At 45.8% G+C, this 15,918-nt stretch overlaps 1 protein-coding gene across 3 annotated transcripts in view; it reads left to right on the top strand.

The window, feature by feature from the left end:
- The window catches only part of PDSS1 (decaprenyl diphosphate synthase subunit 1), an 82,629-nt gene that overhangs the window by 1,536 nt on the left and 65,175 nt on the right, over window positions 1-15,918 (top strand). For 2 of the 3 annotated variants that reach the window (XM_029588665.1, XM_029588667.1), the window contains exon 2: window positions 10,662-10,723. In XM_029588665.1, the coding sequence (XP_029444525.1) occupies window positions 10,662-10,723 (62 nt within the window). Of the gene's footprint in view, window positions 1-10,661; window positions 10,724-15,446; window positions 15,531-15,918 lie in introns of all 3 variants that reach the window. The other variant, XM_029588664.1, reaches the window with a different exon arrangement.

Raw genomic sequence — 15,918 nt, 5'->3', positions numbered from 1 at the left:
GTCAGGGTAAGCTTGGATGAAGAGCCAGGTTTTTAGCTTTTTTTTAAACTCCACTTGGTATGGTTCTAGTAGTAGATCTGGTGGGAGTGCATTCCAATGATGGGGACCTGCTGTAGATAATGCGCGCTTCCTTAGTGATGTATTAGCAGGAGGGGCATACAGTGTGCCTTTGTATGCACTTCTAATGGGTCTTGATGAAGTATGTGGTCAGAGTTGTGTGCTTAACATTATGGGAGAGAGGTTGTGTGTTGCTTTGTGAATAATTGTGAGAACTTTGAAGAGGATCCTGTATTTGATAGGCAGCCAGTGTAGGTTGCGGAGGATAGGGGTGATGTGTTGTCTTTTGTTGGAATTTGTGAGAATTCTGGCGGCGGCGGCGTTCTGAACCATCTGTAGAGGTTTGATGGAGCTGGTAGGGAGTCCGAGTAGAAGGGAGTTGCAATAGTTGATCTTGGTTAGGATGATGGACACCAAACAGAAGTCATTGAAGTGAAGGAGGGGTTTTAGGTTTTTTAGGACTTGTAATTTGTAAAAGCAATCCTTTGTAGTGTTGTTTATAAATTTTTTTTTAGGTTTAGTTGGTTGTCGAGCCAGGCTCCTAGATTTCTTACGTCAGATGAGAGATTGATGTTTAAGTTGGTAGGTTGAGAGGGGCTTGCTGAGTTGATAGTGGTGAAATTGTCCTCATGGGAGATATCTGAATGTCTCATTTCATTGGAGTTGTGGAGTAGAGTCTGCATCATTTTGGTAGCTATTCCCTGGCCATATTGGTCTACATGCTTCTGGTGATACACCTTGCAGAACTTTTATATCAGTAAACAGGGAGGAGAAATAGCCTAGTGGTTAGAGCAGTGGACTGTGATCCAGGGTTCGAGTCCTGCTGTCGCTGCTTGTGACCTTGGGCAAGTCCCTTTACCCTCCATTGCCTCAGGTACAAAAACTTAGATTGTAAACCCTCTGGGGATAGAGAAATACCTACAATACCTAAATGTAAACCGGTGTGATATCTTGATTGAGATCGAATGTCGGTATATAAAAATAGTAAATAAATAAATAAAGAGAGAAGCATTTCCTACCAATCAGGATTGCCAACTGCCTGTAAAACATGAAAGGAAGCCGCATATATGTCTAAAGAATAGAGAGAGGGAGGATTTTAGGGCATGCCCCCCCCCCCCCCCACCAGAACTTCACCTAAGAAGTCATTCAAGGGAATGATGGAAGAAAAGTGGAAAACTGTGCAGAGATGGAGTTGCTGTGGGAATACAAACAGCAAATTGAGAAGAGAATGAAGAGGGTGGGATGAGGTAGAAGAGTGACTGAATAGAGTGAAAGCTTAGTTGAAATATTGGCTATTTAAACAGGCTTATTACTAGCCTTTTTGGGATTTTGAATATTTGCTAGCATAATTCATTTTCCTGATTATGAACTGTTATGGTACTTCTGTGAATTTTTATGATTAGGCAATTTTTAAATCCTAATAAAAATAAATGGGGGTAAAGGGAGACTGAATGTAAAGTAAACCAGAATTGTTAATGGCAGGGTAACAAAGGGTGAGAACCTTGCACAGGAAACAATGGAAATCTTGACATGAAAGAAATTAAATAATTAGGAGACTGAAATAGTTGGGAAAGGGATACTCGCATTGGTAATTGTAAGATCCCCAGACCCCACTCTTGTTTCATGTTTAGAATTTCTCTATCTATGCTGTATACTCCCTTGGATTTTTGCAGCTGAAATGTAAGACTGCATATTTTTAGCATTAAATCTTAGCATCCTAACCCTATACCATTCCTCAAGTTCTGTTAGATGCCTTCCCATGGTTTCCACACCTTCCTGGCTGCCTACCCCATTGAAGATTTTAGTATCCTCTGCAAAATGACAAACCTTTCCCGATAATTCTCCTGCAATATTGCTTACAAAAATATTGAAAACTATATTGGTCCAAGGACCAATCCCTGAGGCACACCACCAGTAACAACCCCCCCAGCCTCTCCTAGGAATGAACTCTTATTTACTGCTACCTTTTGTTGCCTCCCACGCAACCAGTTTTTAACCCATTTACACTTTAGGGCCCATATTAAGGGTACTCGGTTTATAAGTCGCCTATGCGAAACCGTGAAATCCAAGTACACTTCATCCGACACTCTCCTCTGAACCAACCCTGTGGACACCCAGTCAAAGAAATTGATCTGATTCATCTGAAAAAAAAAACTACCTCTGGTAAAACCATGCTGCCTCGGATCTTGTAATCTGTTGGATTCCAGAAACTGCACTATTCTCTGTTTTAGTAGCAATTCCATTAATTAACTCACCACAGATGTCCGACCTAAGTGGCCTGTAATTACCAGTCTCCTCCTTACAAACTCATTTGTAGAGGCTGGAGAAGCACCCTTTGAAGGGAATCCATTATTGTTCTGCTTTGAACAGATTGTGCAGATGGGATGATCCAATCAACATTTAACAGATTAAAATCTCCCACTAGCAATGCCACCTTCATATTACAGCTGTATGTATGCCTTTGATTAAATCTCTAGCCACTACTTTTGTGTGGTCTGCAAGTTATGCTTTTCTACCATCCTCCAGAGATCCCCAGCACCGCCTTCTACTCCTTTTATCCCCAGCCATAAACTCTGGCTCCAGCCAAAATAGTAAAAAAAAAAAAAAAATCACACACACGGGTACCTGCTATCAGGGGCCTCTGGGTTCTCCCTTGGGCAGGGCCAATCTCCAGTCACTGCTGCTCTGCTGACATCAGATGATGCAAGGCTCCCCTATTGCCCCTTCACTCTTTTCCAGGGCACGAGGCTGTTACCCATATGGTTTCAAAACATAGTCATTGATGTAATATTACTGTTATATAGTAAGAAAGGGGAAATTAGTAGTATCCAGTTATCGACAATCGTTCTAGAACCAAAAAGTACCCTTTTCCTCACTAACATAGGAAAATAGGAATTTGACAGTCTCCAAGAGAGAATCTTTGCTATTTCAGTTTTGTTTCTCCCTACAGTATATTGCTGTGCCAGTGGTGGTATTTTCAACTTTTTAAATTTATAGTTTATTAATATTTTAAATAAACATGAAATGAAATAGGGAAAAAAATGAATGGTAATGATATCATCAAATAAGCAATAAAGAAGCAATTTAATTATGATACACTACCAAGTCCCCAAAATAGGGGGCATATAAAGAAAAAAAAATATAAAATAACACACCAACATAATTCAAAGACCTAGCTGGCAAAGCAATCACTAATCCCAGATCCCCCAAAGCATCTTACTAATTAAGTTATGGGTGATTTTGCTCTGAAGAAACCTCTCTAAATGAGCAGGATCAAGAAAAACACATTTCCTAGCGTGTAGCCAGATGGACTCAAGACCAATGGGTTATGTGCTCCCCTGTTAGCAGATGGAGGACGGAGTCAGGTTTCAAAGCTGACGTCACCCTAGCTATACCCCTGCAGTGACCCCAGTATCTCTCAATCTCCTAGCAGTTGTGGATTGTGCCTTCCCTATCGGGAACACAGACTCTTTAGAAGAGAAAATTTTACCTTTACATTGGAGAAAGATCAAGGCCCGCTCTCCTGCGGTGATACTTGATGGTCCCTTCCCCAGTTGAGAATTCCTGAGGTGACTTCCGAGATCCCTCAGAGGTGAGCCTTGGTCCGGTAGCTGGTTTTCCAGCGTGGACTCGCTGCTGAAGCAGCTGAAAGGCAGAGGAGGGAAGGAAGCTGAGCGTGACAGTGAAGGCCTAAGCCCTCTCCCCCTGCAGCCGGAGACCGTCTCTGTACTCAGCCGGTAAGCGCTGAGCCCAGGAAAGTAAAGAAGAACTCCTCCGATTCAGAGATGTGGAAGGGCTTTGGTAAGTCTCTCCTCTGGTCTCCTTGCTCGGCGGACGCCGATCCCGTTAGGATAAGGGAAGGGCATTTCCAAGTGGGTTGAGCAGCCTCCCAATGGGCTAGGCACCATTTCGTACTCAGTGGGCACGCCACGTGGCAGGCCGCGGCAGAGCCACCTTGCGCGCGGTTTGGTGCAGCGCCATTTTTCCCCATTGACCGTCGGTATGCGCAGTGCAGGCCGGCCCTGTTGTGCGCCTAACGTGCACATAAGTACATGCATACATTCGCGCACAACCGGACGCTTATACTTACGCGTTGGGGCGGATTAGTGAGCATTCGAGCTGAGGCGCTAACCAGCTGAACGCACAAGCTACACTTAACTATGGCTCCAGCAACAAAGAAGCACAATCGACACTCCCATTGTGTGGCCTGCCATATTAGGGCTGCACAGTCTGACCTAGAATCCTTCCTGTGTCAGCACTGTGAGGAAGCCCAGGGAGGGCTGGACTCTCAGAACTTCTCCAAGCCTGGCCCTTCCCAGTCGGAGGACGGGTCAGCCACGATCTTATCTGGTAGCACCCTGGATCTGAGCAATCTTGGGGCTCCGTTTTCCCCAAGAGAGGGCAGATCAGCGCCCCTGCCCCAGTTCCTCCTGGGCTAGGTATGGACCCAGCGACCTTTTCTTGGGTGGAATTCTTTCAGGGCATTCAAGCCTTTGTTCAGGCGCAGTCAGCTGATGCCCCTGCCTGGTCTGAGCCCCAGCTGGGAATGCCTCGTCCTCCCAGCACTATCAGTATGCCTCGGGACATGCCTCGCCTCACCAGGGGTATCCCTGATAAGGACCCAGACATCATGGATGACAGTGGTGATGCAGATTCATTGGAGAATGGGGAAAATCCTTCCAGGCCTGGAGGCATACCGGACTGTGCTACAGTTTTTCCACAGAGATGAATTGCTGGCCCTGAAGACTCTGGGAGTTCCCGGCACAGACCCTATGTCAGAACCAAAGAGGAATCCCATCCTGGAGTCTCTAAGGAAAGCCTCTTGCTATTTCCCGATGCTGGAAGCTATCCAGGAGTTGAGAAGTAGAATGCCCCAGAAACCAGTTTTAAAGGAGGTCGGGCCTTGGAGGCCTTGTACCTTCTGGACCCAGCAGCCAAAGAATGCCTGCATTTCCTGAAAGTGGACACCCTGGTCTGCGCTGTCTCGAAGCAAACAACTATCCCAGTAGAGGGAGGATTGACCTTGAAGGATGCACACAATAGACTGTTGGAGTCCATCCTTAAGCAAGCCTTTGACGCTGCAGATTGCTTCCTGTTATTCCTTGGTGGCTCATTCAGGTCTGCTTCTTGAGAGAGGCAGATTGCTCAGGGGCGAATTCCAGAGAGACGATGAAGCCCGCAGCAGCCTTCCTAGCGGATGCAAGCTCTGACCTAGTGTGTACCTCGGCCATAGGAGTAGTCCCAGTGATGGCGGCCAAAAGACACATTTGGCTGCGAAATTGGTCAGCGGACGCAACCTCGAAGGCAAACCTCACAAAGATGCCCTTTAAGGGATCCAGTCTATTCAAAAGCGAATTGGAAAAGCTAGCCAGTAAGTGGGGTGAATCTCCAGTGCCTTGGCTACCGGAAGATAAGAAAAAGAGGTCACATTGCCCTTTGCACATGAGGGGTCAGGCCAGGGGCTCCCAGTGCTTCCGACCCTACAGAAACTCTTCATTTCAGACAATCTCAGCCCTCGGGAAGATCTCAGTCCTTTCAGAGCAGACAACCAAAAAGAGGAACTGGTTCGGGCTCAGGTTCGACCCGAACTTCCCAATGAAGTTTGGCCGACCCATCCACGGGATGAGGAGATAGGGGGGCAGACTATCCCTCTTCTATCAGAGGTGGGTCGAGATCACGTCGGACAAATGGGTACTGTACATCATAAGAGAAGGATATGCTCTAGAATTTCGCAGCATCCCTCGGGACATGTTCATGATATCACCTTGCCACTCCCAGCACAAAAAACTGGCAGTGGAATCCACGTTGATAAAGCTCCTCAGTTTGAGGGCTATAACCCCGGTTCCTATACCCCAGGAAAATACGGGGTATTATTCCATCTATTCCATTGTACATAAGAAGGAGGTTTCATTTCATTCGATCCTGGATCTCAAGAGCGTCAGTCGTCATCTGTGGGTAATTCACTTCTACATGGATGTTCTTCGCTACATCGTCATGGCCGTACAGCCTGGAGAGTTCTTAATATCCCTGGACCTCTTGGAAGCCTACCTTCATATCCCATTCTGTCAAGACCACCAGCGTTTCCTACGCTTTACGGTACTGGGCTGCCGTTATCAGTTCTGGGTGTTGCCCTTTGCCGTGGTGGCTACAGGAAGTGCATCTAAGCAAAAGTGTAAACCTGTCCCCACCGAACTGGCTAGTCCTTACGACGGACGCGAGCCTCCAAGGGTGGGGAGGTCATTGTCCAGAATTGACAATCCAGGGGCGATGGACCAAGGAAGGAGGCACCCTGTAACATAAACCACCTGGAAGCCCAAGCTATTAGATTAGAGTGTCTGCTATTCAGCCACAGGCTACAGGGACAAGCAGTCTGCATGATGTCGGACAACGCAACAATAGTAGCCTACATCAACTGCCAGGGAGGAACCAAAAGCCACCAAGTGTCTCTGGAGATAGACCACCTTATGGAATGGGTGGAGTTAAATCTACAAGGGATCTCTGCCTCCCACATTGCGGGAAAAGACTATGTCAGAGCAGACTTTCTCAGCAGGGAGAGTCTGGATCCAGGAGAAAGGGCTTTGTCGACCAGAGCCTTCCAGCTCCCAGTAGATTTCTGGGGCCTCCCATTCATCGACCTACTGGCTACATTTCACAATGTGAAGGTCCCCCAATTCTTCAATCGCAGAAGAGATCAGAGCTCCCAAGGGATCAACGCCCTTGTCCAGACCTGGCCAGAGGAGGACTTACTGTTTGCCTTCCTTCCATGGCCTCTGCTGGACAAGGTCATTCGCAAGATCAAACTCCACAGAGGATTAATCTTTTTGGTGGCCCTGGATTGGCCCAGATGCCCGTGGTATGCAGACATGCGGAGGCTTCTGGTGGAGAGCCCTCTATGTCTCTCTTCCCTCCCTCCCCCCACCCCACACAGGGACCTTCTCCAACAAGGTCTGATCCTTCTCGAGGACCCAACTGTTTTGTCTTACGGTCTGGCCCTTGAGAGGGCTCGCCTGATGAAGTGTGGATATTTGATGGCTGTAAACACCACCTTGCTCCTTGTGCAGAATTTCACGATGTCTCTGGCATATGTGCGGACCTGGAGAATATTTGAAGCCTGGTGCGAGGAACGCGGAGTGCCCCCTCTGATGACCAAGATCCCCATGATTCTGGAATTCTTACTGGATGGCCTGAACAAAGATTTGTCCCTCAACTCCTTGAAGGTCCAGGCAGTGGCTCTTCCTGTTTCAGAGGTGAGGTGAACAGAGCTTGCCTATTGACACATCAGGACGTGACCCGTTTCCTAAAAGGAGTTAAACACCTCTGACCACCCTTGAAGTGGCCAGTCCCCCTATGGAACCTCAATCTAGTATTGGACTTCTTAGCAGGGCCTTCCTTTCGTCCGCTGCGTGCTCTGTCTCTTAAGCCTGTTATCTGAAGACAAGACTGTATTCTTGGTGGCGATATGCTCAGCTCGTCGCATCTCTGAACTACAGGCGCTGTCATGACTCCAGGAACGCTGCAGCTTCACACTGTCCCTTCCTTCTTGCCAAAGGTAGTCTTGAGTTTCAACTTAACCAGTCCATTTCCTTACAGTCTCTAGGTAGATGCAAGGACTCAGAAGACTACCGCCTCTTACGCCACTTAAGTCATTAGGCTGTTAGTATGGTATCTAGAACGTACAGAACCAGGGTGCAAGATGGACAACTTGTTTGTTCTTCACGGTAGAAAGAAACAAGGCGAAGCAGCTTCGTGAGTCTCCATAGCTTGCTGGATCAAGGAAGAGATCACGGGAGCTTAAGTAGAGGCAGGAAAGCCTTTACCCCTTCAAGTTAAAGCTTATTCCACTAGGGCAGAAGCTAAGCTCCTGTCTTCCGTCATCTGCCGAGCAGCAACGTGGTCTTCCTTGCACGCCTTCTCCAGGTTCTATCACCTGGACATCCAAGCCTGAGAAGTCACAGCCTTTGCGAGGGTGGTGGTAACCGGACCACAGGCAGCTTCCCACCCCATTCAGGAGTAGCTTTTGTATTTCTGGCTACACGCTAGGAAATGGAAAAATTACTTACCTGATAATTTCGTTTTCCTTAGTGTAGACAGATGGACTCAACATGCAGCCCACAACTGCCCATGAACACAGTGCCAAGGAATCCCACATGAATCTCGATCCCAAAGAGGTTACAGGTAAGCCATCACCCTATCCCTAGATCTGGGCATCTATAATATTGCTGGGATTCAGTGCTTATGTTTGGTTGAGTACAGTTACGATTACCAGTTTTAATCAATTTTAATCAAGTTCTTAATCAAGTTATTAAATTGTATTCAGGTTTTTCAATAGTATGTCCACAATAGCTTTTGAAGAAAATACTGAATTGCTGAGGTCACTGCCTCCGTCTCCATCTGCTAGCAGGGGAGCAATAACCCAGTGGTCCTGAGTTCATCTGTCTACACTAAGGAAAACGAAATTATCAGGTAAGTAATTTCTCCATTTGTTCCCCTGATATAACACACTTAAACAGAAATTTTAAAAAGAAAGAGACCCCCAAAGCAAATTGAAGAAAGAATTTTCTTCTTGCTTGGGTGTCTCTAGAAATATCAAGGATAATTAGAAGTTTGGGGCCACAAAACTGTTCATTCATACATTTAAAATACTGTAAGAGTATCAAATGTTTATCTGACTCTAAGACAAAATTTGCAATACGTATATCTCTGGTCTTGATATCATTTGAATTATGAAGAATTCATAAATTGGACCTATCAAAAGGAACAAGATCATCTAAAGTATCTTCTTCATTAACCTTCTTTGTCATAGAGGGCGCATAAAAGATCTAATGTGGAAATTGTTAGGTATGTTTCTCCATCAGGAGAAAATGGAGATGTTTATATTTGTCCATTATTAACTAACCCTCAGCTCCCTTGATACATGCATGCTATGGCACTTATCTTTATATCATAAGTGTTTAATATTAGAAAATATGATAAGAGCTAGGGATTTGCAATTGATAAATTTTCCTAAGCCTAGGTTGCTTTCACATATGAATTATTTAAAAAATATGTGACCGAATTGTTGTAGTTTTCAAAGGAAAAGAAGTTCAGTTTGATTAAATGTTATTCCACAACACTTTTGGGGATCATACCCCATGCAAATCAGACTGTGCTTGAAGAGGATTTGGAGCCAGACCTAAGAGAAACTTCCAGTGCTTCTGGTTGAAATTACCAACACCAGAAGCACTAGGTTGCTATAACAACAAGTCCAGGGGACCCTCCTACCAGTGTGAAGACACACAATGGACCCTTGGACTTCCTTTTTCCCTTCTTACCCATAATCAGGAACTCAGCAAAATCCAGACTAAGAGTGTGCCTCTTTTAACATGTGACTTCAGCTGTGCGCCACAGCACGCTGGGATTTAAAGGACTGACATCTGTTTATTCCACTGCAGCAGTCATCCCCCCCCCCATGGGACCCTCCTCCAGTCACCACCCCACACAGATTCAGTGTTTTGTCTGCACCAGCAGCTCTTCCAGCACTCTTTTACTTTTAACTTTTTAATTTAAAATGTGCAAGGGTGTCCGTCTCCTCCTCCCCCCCCCCCCCCCCCCCACCACAGTAGCTGACCTCGCTTTCTAATCCAAGGACCGCAGCAAAAAAAAAAGTGTTCAGTAAATTAAGACTAGGCAGCAACTCAGCAGGAGCCCTTGTGTAAGCAGATGGCTCAGTCCAGTTGCTCAATGTGCTTTTGCATAATCATTATGTACTAGAGGAAAGGGAATTCCTTGGAAACTTGCCAAAAAATAAAATTAGCTAAACAAAAATCCAGCAAAGTAGTTAGGTGAGCCTTTATAAAGGTAACAGGTGTTTTACATATGCAAGTCCCAGACGTTTCCTCTGGAACAGATGTGAATAGGTGCTGGTGATTGTCATATTCTCCAGTGCCCTTTAATTGGGGTGTTCATGGTTTTTAGTGACTTTTTTTTTCACCTGCACTTTTCTTTCCAGACTTGCTAGCCCCAAATATGTAGTTTATTTTATTTATATTCTGCCTTTCAGATACTTCAAATCAGATTACATGAATAATAAGAGTTCTATGCCCGGTTTGCTTCCTTCAGTTGAAGAATGATGACATAGTTGACTTTTATTCGAGCTGATGCAAGCAAGCTGTAGACTTCAGCTTTTTGGAATTTTTCCCATTCTAGACTTTGAAGAATAACAAACTGTGATATTTCTGAAAGTTTCTGCGTTTTTTTTCATTTTCTTCTAGAGCCAGTAAAAAAATAAAAAAGGGGGGGGTGCAGGGTGCAGATGATTGGGGCCTGCGATCCAAGGTGTGTCGTCATCCTGCTTCCTCGTGCATCCTCTCATCCCTGGAAGAAGAAGCAGTAGACTGCATCCTCTGCTTCCCTTTCCTAAGATTTAAAGTCGAGCTGAGACTGGTGCAAAAGCTCTTAGTTATCAAGAGGATTGCAAGGACTATCCACCATCAGTCATTTGAATAGGGAGAACCATTAACTTTTTTTTTTTTTAAGGATATCTTAAGAATTTGAAGTAGGATTAATTTCTTTGACTCTAGCATTGTTTTCTTTTTAAGCAATGGCTATTTATTTTTCCTTTGCAGGGCTTTGGTTTTTCAACAAGTTCAACCTTATTCTTTCCAAAAACGTGTAACTTATTTTGGCGGTAAGTTTTTTTTTTTTTTTTTAATTTGCACTAACAAAACTGCTTGTGTGAGTAAGAACATAAGATTGAATATTCTATGTTGATATTTGGTTCTGAGCAATCTGCTTGGCTAAGACACGGGGCCCTTCATCCTTTGGAAATGCTGACTCCCCAAGGTAGCTGGTTGGAAAATGTGTACCCCGGGCTTCATTCAAAAAGGGAGCATGAAATTAGCCTTCAAAGAGGTCCAGAACAAATGTTGATCATTATAATACAATGATATCTTGTGGAATGGGGCATGTATTGTCTGGGTTAAAGACCTGAGGTGAGATTGACTGTCCGTTAATAAATAGTCTGTTAGGTTTTCATTGGGAAAAAGAAAAGTGTCTTGGAAAGAAACCCCACAATCTTTATCTTTCTCCTGAGCGACCAGCCAGGAAAATGATCAGATTTTGCAGTTTTGTAGCAGGTTCTGAGCTCTCTTTTACTAATAAAAGGTCTGCTGATGTAGCACCTCAGTTGGTAGAATAGATAAGATCATCTAAGTTGAAACACCAGTTCATAAACCTGCATCTGTAGTCATGGGGGGTTAGGCAGTGCCGGTCCTCAAAGGCTGCGAGTTGGTCACGTTTTCGGGATATCCAGAATGAAATTAAATTCATTAGGCCCAAGAAATATTTATTTATGTACTTGAGTTACCCTGAAAGCCCAACCACCTGTTCACAGCCCTCAACGACCAGACTTGCACAAGTCTATGCTTAGCTGTTGATTCAGGCTTTGAAAATGCACTCACCCACTCACCTAGGGCAAGTGCGTTTTCATGGTGGGTGAGATGGTCTGGGGAGCGGAAGGTGGCTAAAACTTCTTTGGCCTAGACTGGGGTACGGGAGCAAGGGGAGATGTCGGAGCCCAGAAGGAGAGAGGAAGGAGAGGTGAGACAGCGAGATAGGGAATGTTTGAGGAGGAGAAAGTGAGGGAGAGGAAGCAGAGAAAATGAATGCTGTAGTGAGGTCTGGGGGAGGAGAAAGAATTGGACCTGGCTGGGATTAGTGGTAAAGGGACAGAGAGAAGCATACTAGTTGACTGTAGAAAGACTTAACTCATCGAGTCTGCCCAGTTGTTTCCTTAGCGTACAGAAAGGTGAATCCAAAACCAGTGGGTTATGTACCTACTCCAGTAGATGGAGACTGAGTTAAAGCTGACATCACAGTATATGTACCCCTGCAGTGACATCAGCCTGCCAGTATTCTCCGTCTCCAGCAGATGCTGGGCATGCATCTCCCTACTAGGGATTGCTTTACAGTTTAGAAGAAGAAGGAAATTTAATTTGCCCTCTCTTCTGTGGTGATCCCTTTGTGGTCCCTCCCTCAGTTGAAAATTCCTGAGGTGATTTCTGTGGTCCCTCAGATGAGTGCCTAGGTCTGGTAGCTGGTTTTTCAACTGAAGTGGAATTAGCTGTGTAAAAAAAAAAAAAAAGGCAAGCGGGTGCAAGAAGCTGAGCGCGGCGGTGAAGGATTATGCCCCCGCAGACGGCGACCGACCTTGTACTCAGCCAGGACGGGCTGAGCTCAGGTAAGTGGGTCTAGGAAACTGAGCACGACGGTGAAGGTTTATAACTCCCCCCTTTTCAGCTAGTAATCGATCTTCTACTCAGCCAGGATGGGCTGAGCTCAGGTTAAGGGTAATTTAAAAAAGAAAAAGATGAAGAGAAGGGGAGTTGAATAGGACTCCCCTCCCACCCCCCCCCCCCCCTCCTCCCCAGTCTCTGTGCTCAGCACACAATCCAGTGGTCATTCCAGCCTCCGGTAGAGTTCAGGAGAAAGGGGGGCAGCCTGGCATTATGAGCAGTCCTTGCAACTAGGCCCTACTCCAAGGCTCATCTGTTTTGCCATGTGGTAAGTGCAGTGGTGTTTTCGTGCATTTTTGTGCCCCACAGTCTGCCCTCTTCAGTTTCCATCGCATCGTGATTGTGCGCTCGACTCTGTGACCCATTGTGCGTTTGATTGAGCACCCAGTTAGGTGCATAGGAGCACCTACCAGGGCACCCGTTTGTGCATGCATGTATACATCTTTTTATGCATACGCATATTCCTTTTTGCGTGCATTATCTGAGCGTCCTGAGGGAGCTCAGGTTGGGCACTTAACTAGGCAGAGTGTTGTGCGCCTTATCTGTGCATGCTTAATTTTTTGGGTGTACTGCCAATATGCCTGTTAGGGTGTATTGGCTAACTGATGGTGTCCAAAGCGAAGAAACCTAAGTTCTTTGCCCTAAGTGTTGCTTGTCATACTCAGGCATCTCAGCTGGCGTTCCCTCAAATTTGTGACAGCACTCTTTGGAGCTCAGGGAGAATTACTACCTCCTGATTTTACTAAGCCTGGTTCTTCCCAGCCTGGTGTGGGAATGGAAAAAGAGTTGCCAGAAGGGTCACCTGATTTTGGAACTCCCCTAATTGGTTCATCAGCAGGGGAAGGTAGTTCATTAGGCACAGGATAGCTGCCCTCCTGGTTTTGGCATGGTTCCTTCTGCCTTTCCTTGGGTAGAAATATTTCAAGGACTGCACTCCTTCTTTCAGGTGCAGTCCCTTGCCCCGGCCAATCTAAAGTCAGGATCACAAGCAGCGAAATCCCGCACGCCTGGTGCTGTGGGTAAGCGTGTGGGTACGCTTGAAGCCAGTCTTCCCGATAGTGACCCAGATAGCATGGATGATGAGACCAATCCTTACTCCCTGAAGGATGGGGAAATTCCTCCGAGATTGGAACTGAAGCTGATGACGCAGGTATGTCTATTGACAAACACAATATGCTCTACAGTATGGTCCTATATTCAGGTGCTCGGATTGATGGCGGCAACCCTGGAGGTGGGGCCTTGAATGAGGGCATATATGCGTCCTCTTCAGCGCACCTTGCTGTCTTGTTGGAGCCCACAGCCTCAAGATTATGATTCGGCTCCACCTGCCAATGGAGGTCTGCTCTCAACTACAGTGGTGGTTAAGTGGATCATCTAAGAAAGGGAGTTTCTCCAAGATCACCAGACTAGCTAGTACTCGCAACAGATGCAAGCCTGGGGTGCTTACTGTCAGGCGCTGATGGCGCAAGGGCACTGGAGTGAGGAAGAATCTTTCTGGAACATCAATCGGCTGGCAGCCCATGCTGTCCAGTTGGCATGCTTGTGGTCCGGATAATGTCAGACAATGCATTGACAGTAGCTTACATCAGTTGGCAGGGAGGAACCAAGAACCAGCAAGTGTCGCAGGAAATAGCCCAATTTATGGAATGGATGGAAGTGCATCTTCAGGAGATCTCATCCTCGCACATTGAAGGAAAAGACAATGTAAGAGCAGACTTTCTCATGCAGAAATGGCTATAGGGCAAGATACTGTATGCTTTTCCCCTGTGGCCCATGTTAGGCAGAATAGTTTGGAGGGTCGAGGGTCACAGGAGGATGGGGCTTCTGGTGGCACTAGATTGGTCCAGGAGACCATGGTATGTAGATGTGCGAAAGCTTCTGGTGGACTGTCCCCTCTGGTTTCCGGCGCACAGTAATCTGCTACAGCAGGGGCCTGTTCTTCACAAAGATCCAAATTGATTTTGTCTTACGGTATGGCCCTTAAAAGGGCTCAGTTGCTGAAGCGTAGATATTCTACTGCTGTGATTGCCACCTTGCTACGAGTGAGAAAGCTCTCCACTTCCTTAGCTTATATGCAGGTTTGGTGAGTATTTGAGGCATGATGTGAAGATCTAGGGTTTCTTCCTCATTTGGTTAAGAATTCGCTCATTTTGGAATTTTTGTATGATCAATTGAGTATAGTGTTGGCTCTTAAATCCTTAAAGGTACAGGTGGTAGCTCTTGCCCATTTCTGAGGTCAGGTGAATGTTGGGCCTTGTCGGCTTATCCAGATGTGACCCATTTCTTGAAAGGAGTGAAGCATCTTCGTCCTCCCTTGCGGTTACCAGTGCCCTTATGGAGTCTTAATCTAGTTTTGGATTTTTTAGCAGACCCTACTTTTCGATCGATTTATAACCTTTCCTTGAGGTTACTGACATTAAAAACGGTGTTTCTTGTGGCAATTTGTTTTGCATGTCGCGTATCTGAACTACAGGCCTTGTCTTGTCAGGAGCTATTTCTATGAGTGAATCCAGAGGCAATGCAGCTGCGTACTATTTCTTCCTTTTTGCCAAAAGTGGTCTCGTATTTTCACTTGAATCAGTCTATTTCCCTGCCATTTCTGGATAGGGCAAGAGATGCGGAGGAATATCTCTTGTTATGGCCCATGGATGTTAAAAGGCATATCTTATTTAGAGGTTTCTGAACCTCTCAGGAAGATGGACTGGCTGTTTTATTCTTTATGGTGGGAGTAAACAGGGTATACTGGCATCGCGGGCTACAGTAGCCCGGTGGATTAAGAAGGTAGTCACAGCCATGTGTGTGGATGTTTAGCAGCCATTGCCTAGTCAGTTAGGGCTCAGGCAGTGTCATGGGCAGAGGTTAGATTGTTGTCTCCCATTGACATTTGCCGTGCTGCGACATGGTCTTCCTTACATACCTTTTCCAGGCATTATTGCTTGGATATGCAGGCCCGGGAGGATACAGCCTTTGCACGTGCAGTTTTGACTGGACCACAGGCAATCTCCTGCCCTGTTCGGGAGTAGCTTTGGTACATACCACTGGTTTTGGATTCGCATGCTGTATGCTAAAAAAGGAGAAATTGCTACTTACCCAATACTTTCCTTTCCCTTGGTACAGACAGGTGAATCCAACTTCCATCCTTGGCTGCCGAATGGTTGTGCTATGGTCCTCCTGTGTGGCTGTGTGTTCCAGGGAGTACTGGTAAGTGTCAATCCAGTCCCTAGATTAATGTTATTACACTCTTTCATAGCTCAGTGTTTTCCTGTTGACTGAGTGCTGGAATGGTTATCTGTTAATAATCAGATTTTGCTAGTTTGTCCACAGTTGGCTTTTGCAGAGAATACTTGTGGGCTGATGTCATTGCAGGGGTATATATACTATGATGTCAGCTTTGCTCGGTCTCCGTTTGCTGGTAGAGGTGCATTACTCACTGGTTTTGGATTCACTTGTCTGTACTAAGGAAAAGGAAATTATCTGATGAGTAGTAATTTTTATTTCTATATGCATTGCTAAAGATTTATCCCACCTGCCAGCCAGAGAGTGTGACCATTTGCAAGATATCACTCTTTATGTAGAAGGAGAGTCATGT

The sequence above is a fragment of the Rhinatrema bivittatum genome, chromosome 2 (genome assembly GCF_901001135.1).
Source record: "Rhinatrema bivittatum chromosome 2, aRhiBiv1.1, whole genome shotgun sequence".
In the NCBI taxonomy this organism is placed as follows: domain Eukaryota; kingdom Metazoa; phylum Chordata; class Amphibia; order Gymnophiona; family Rhinatrematidae; genus Rhinatrema; species Rhinatrema bivittatum.
Note: the sequence above shows the minus strand (reverse complement) of the source record. Positions and strands in the feature narration are given on the sequence as shown.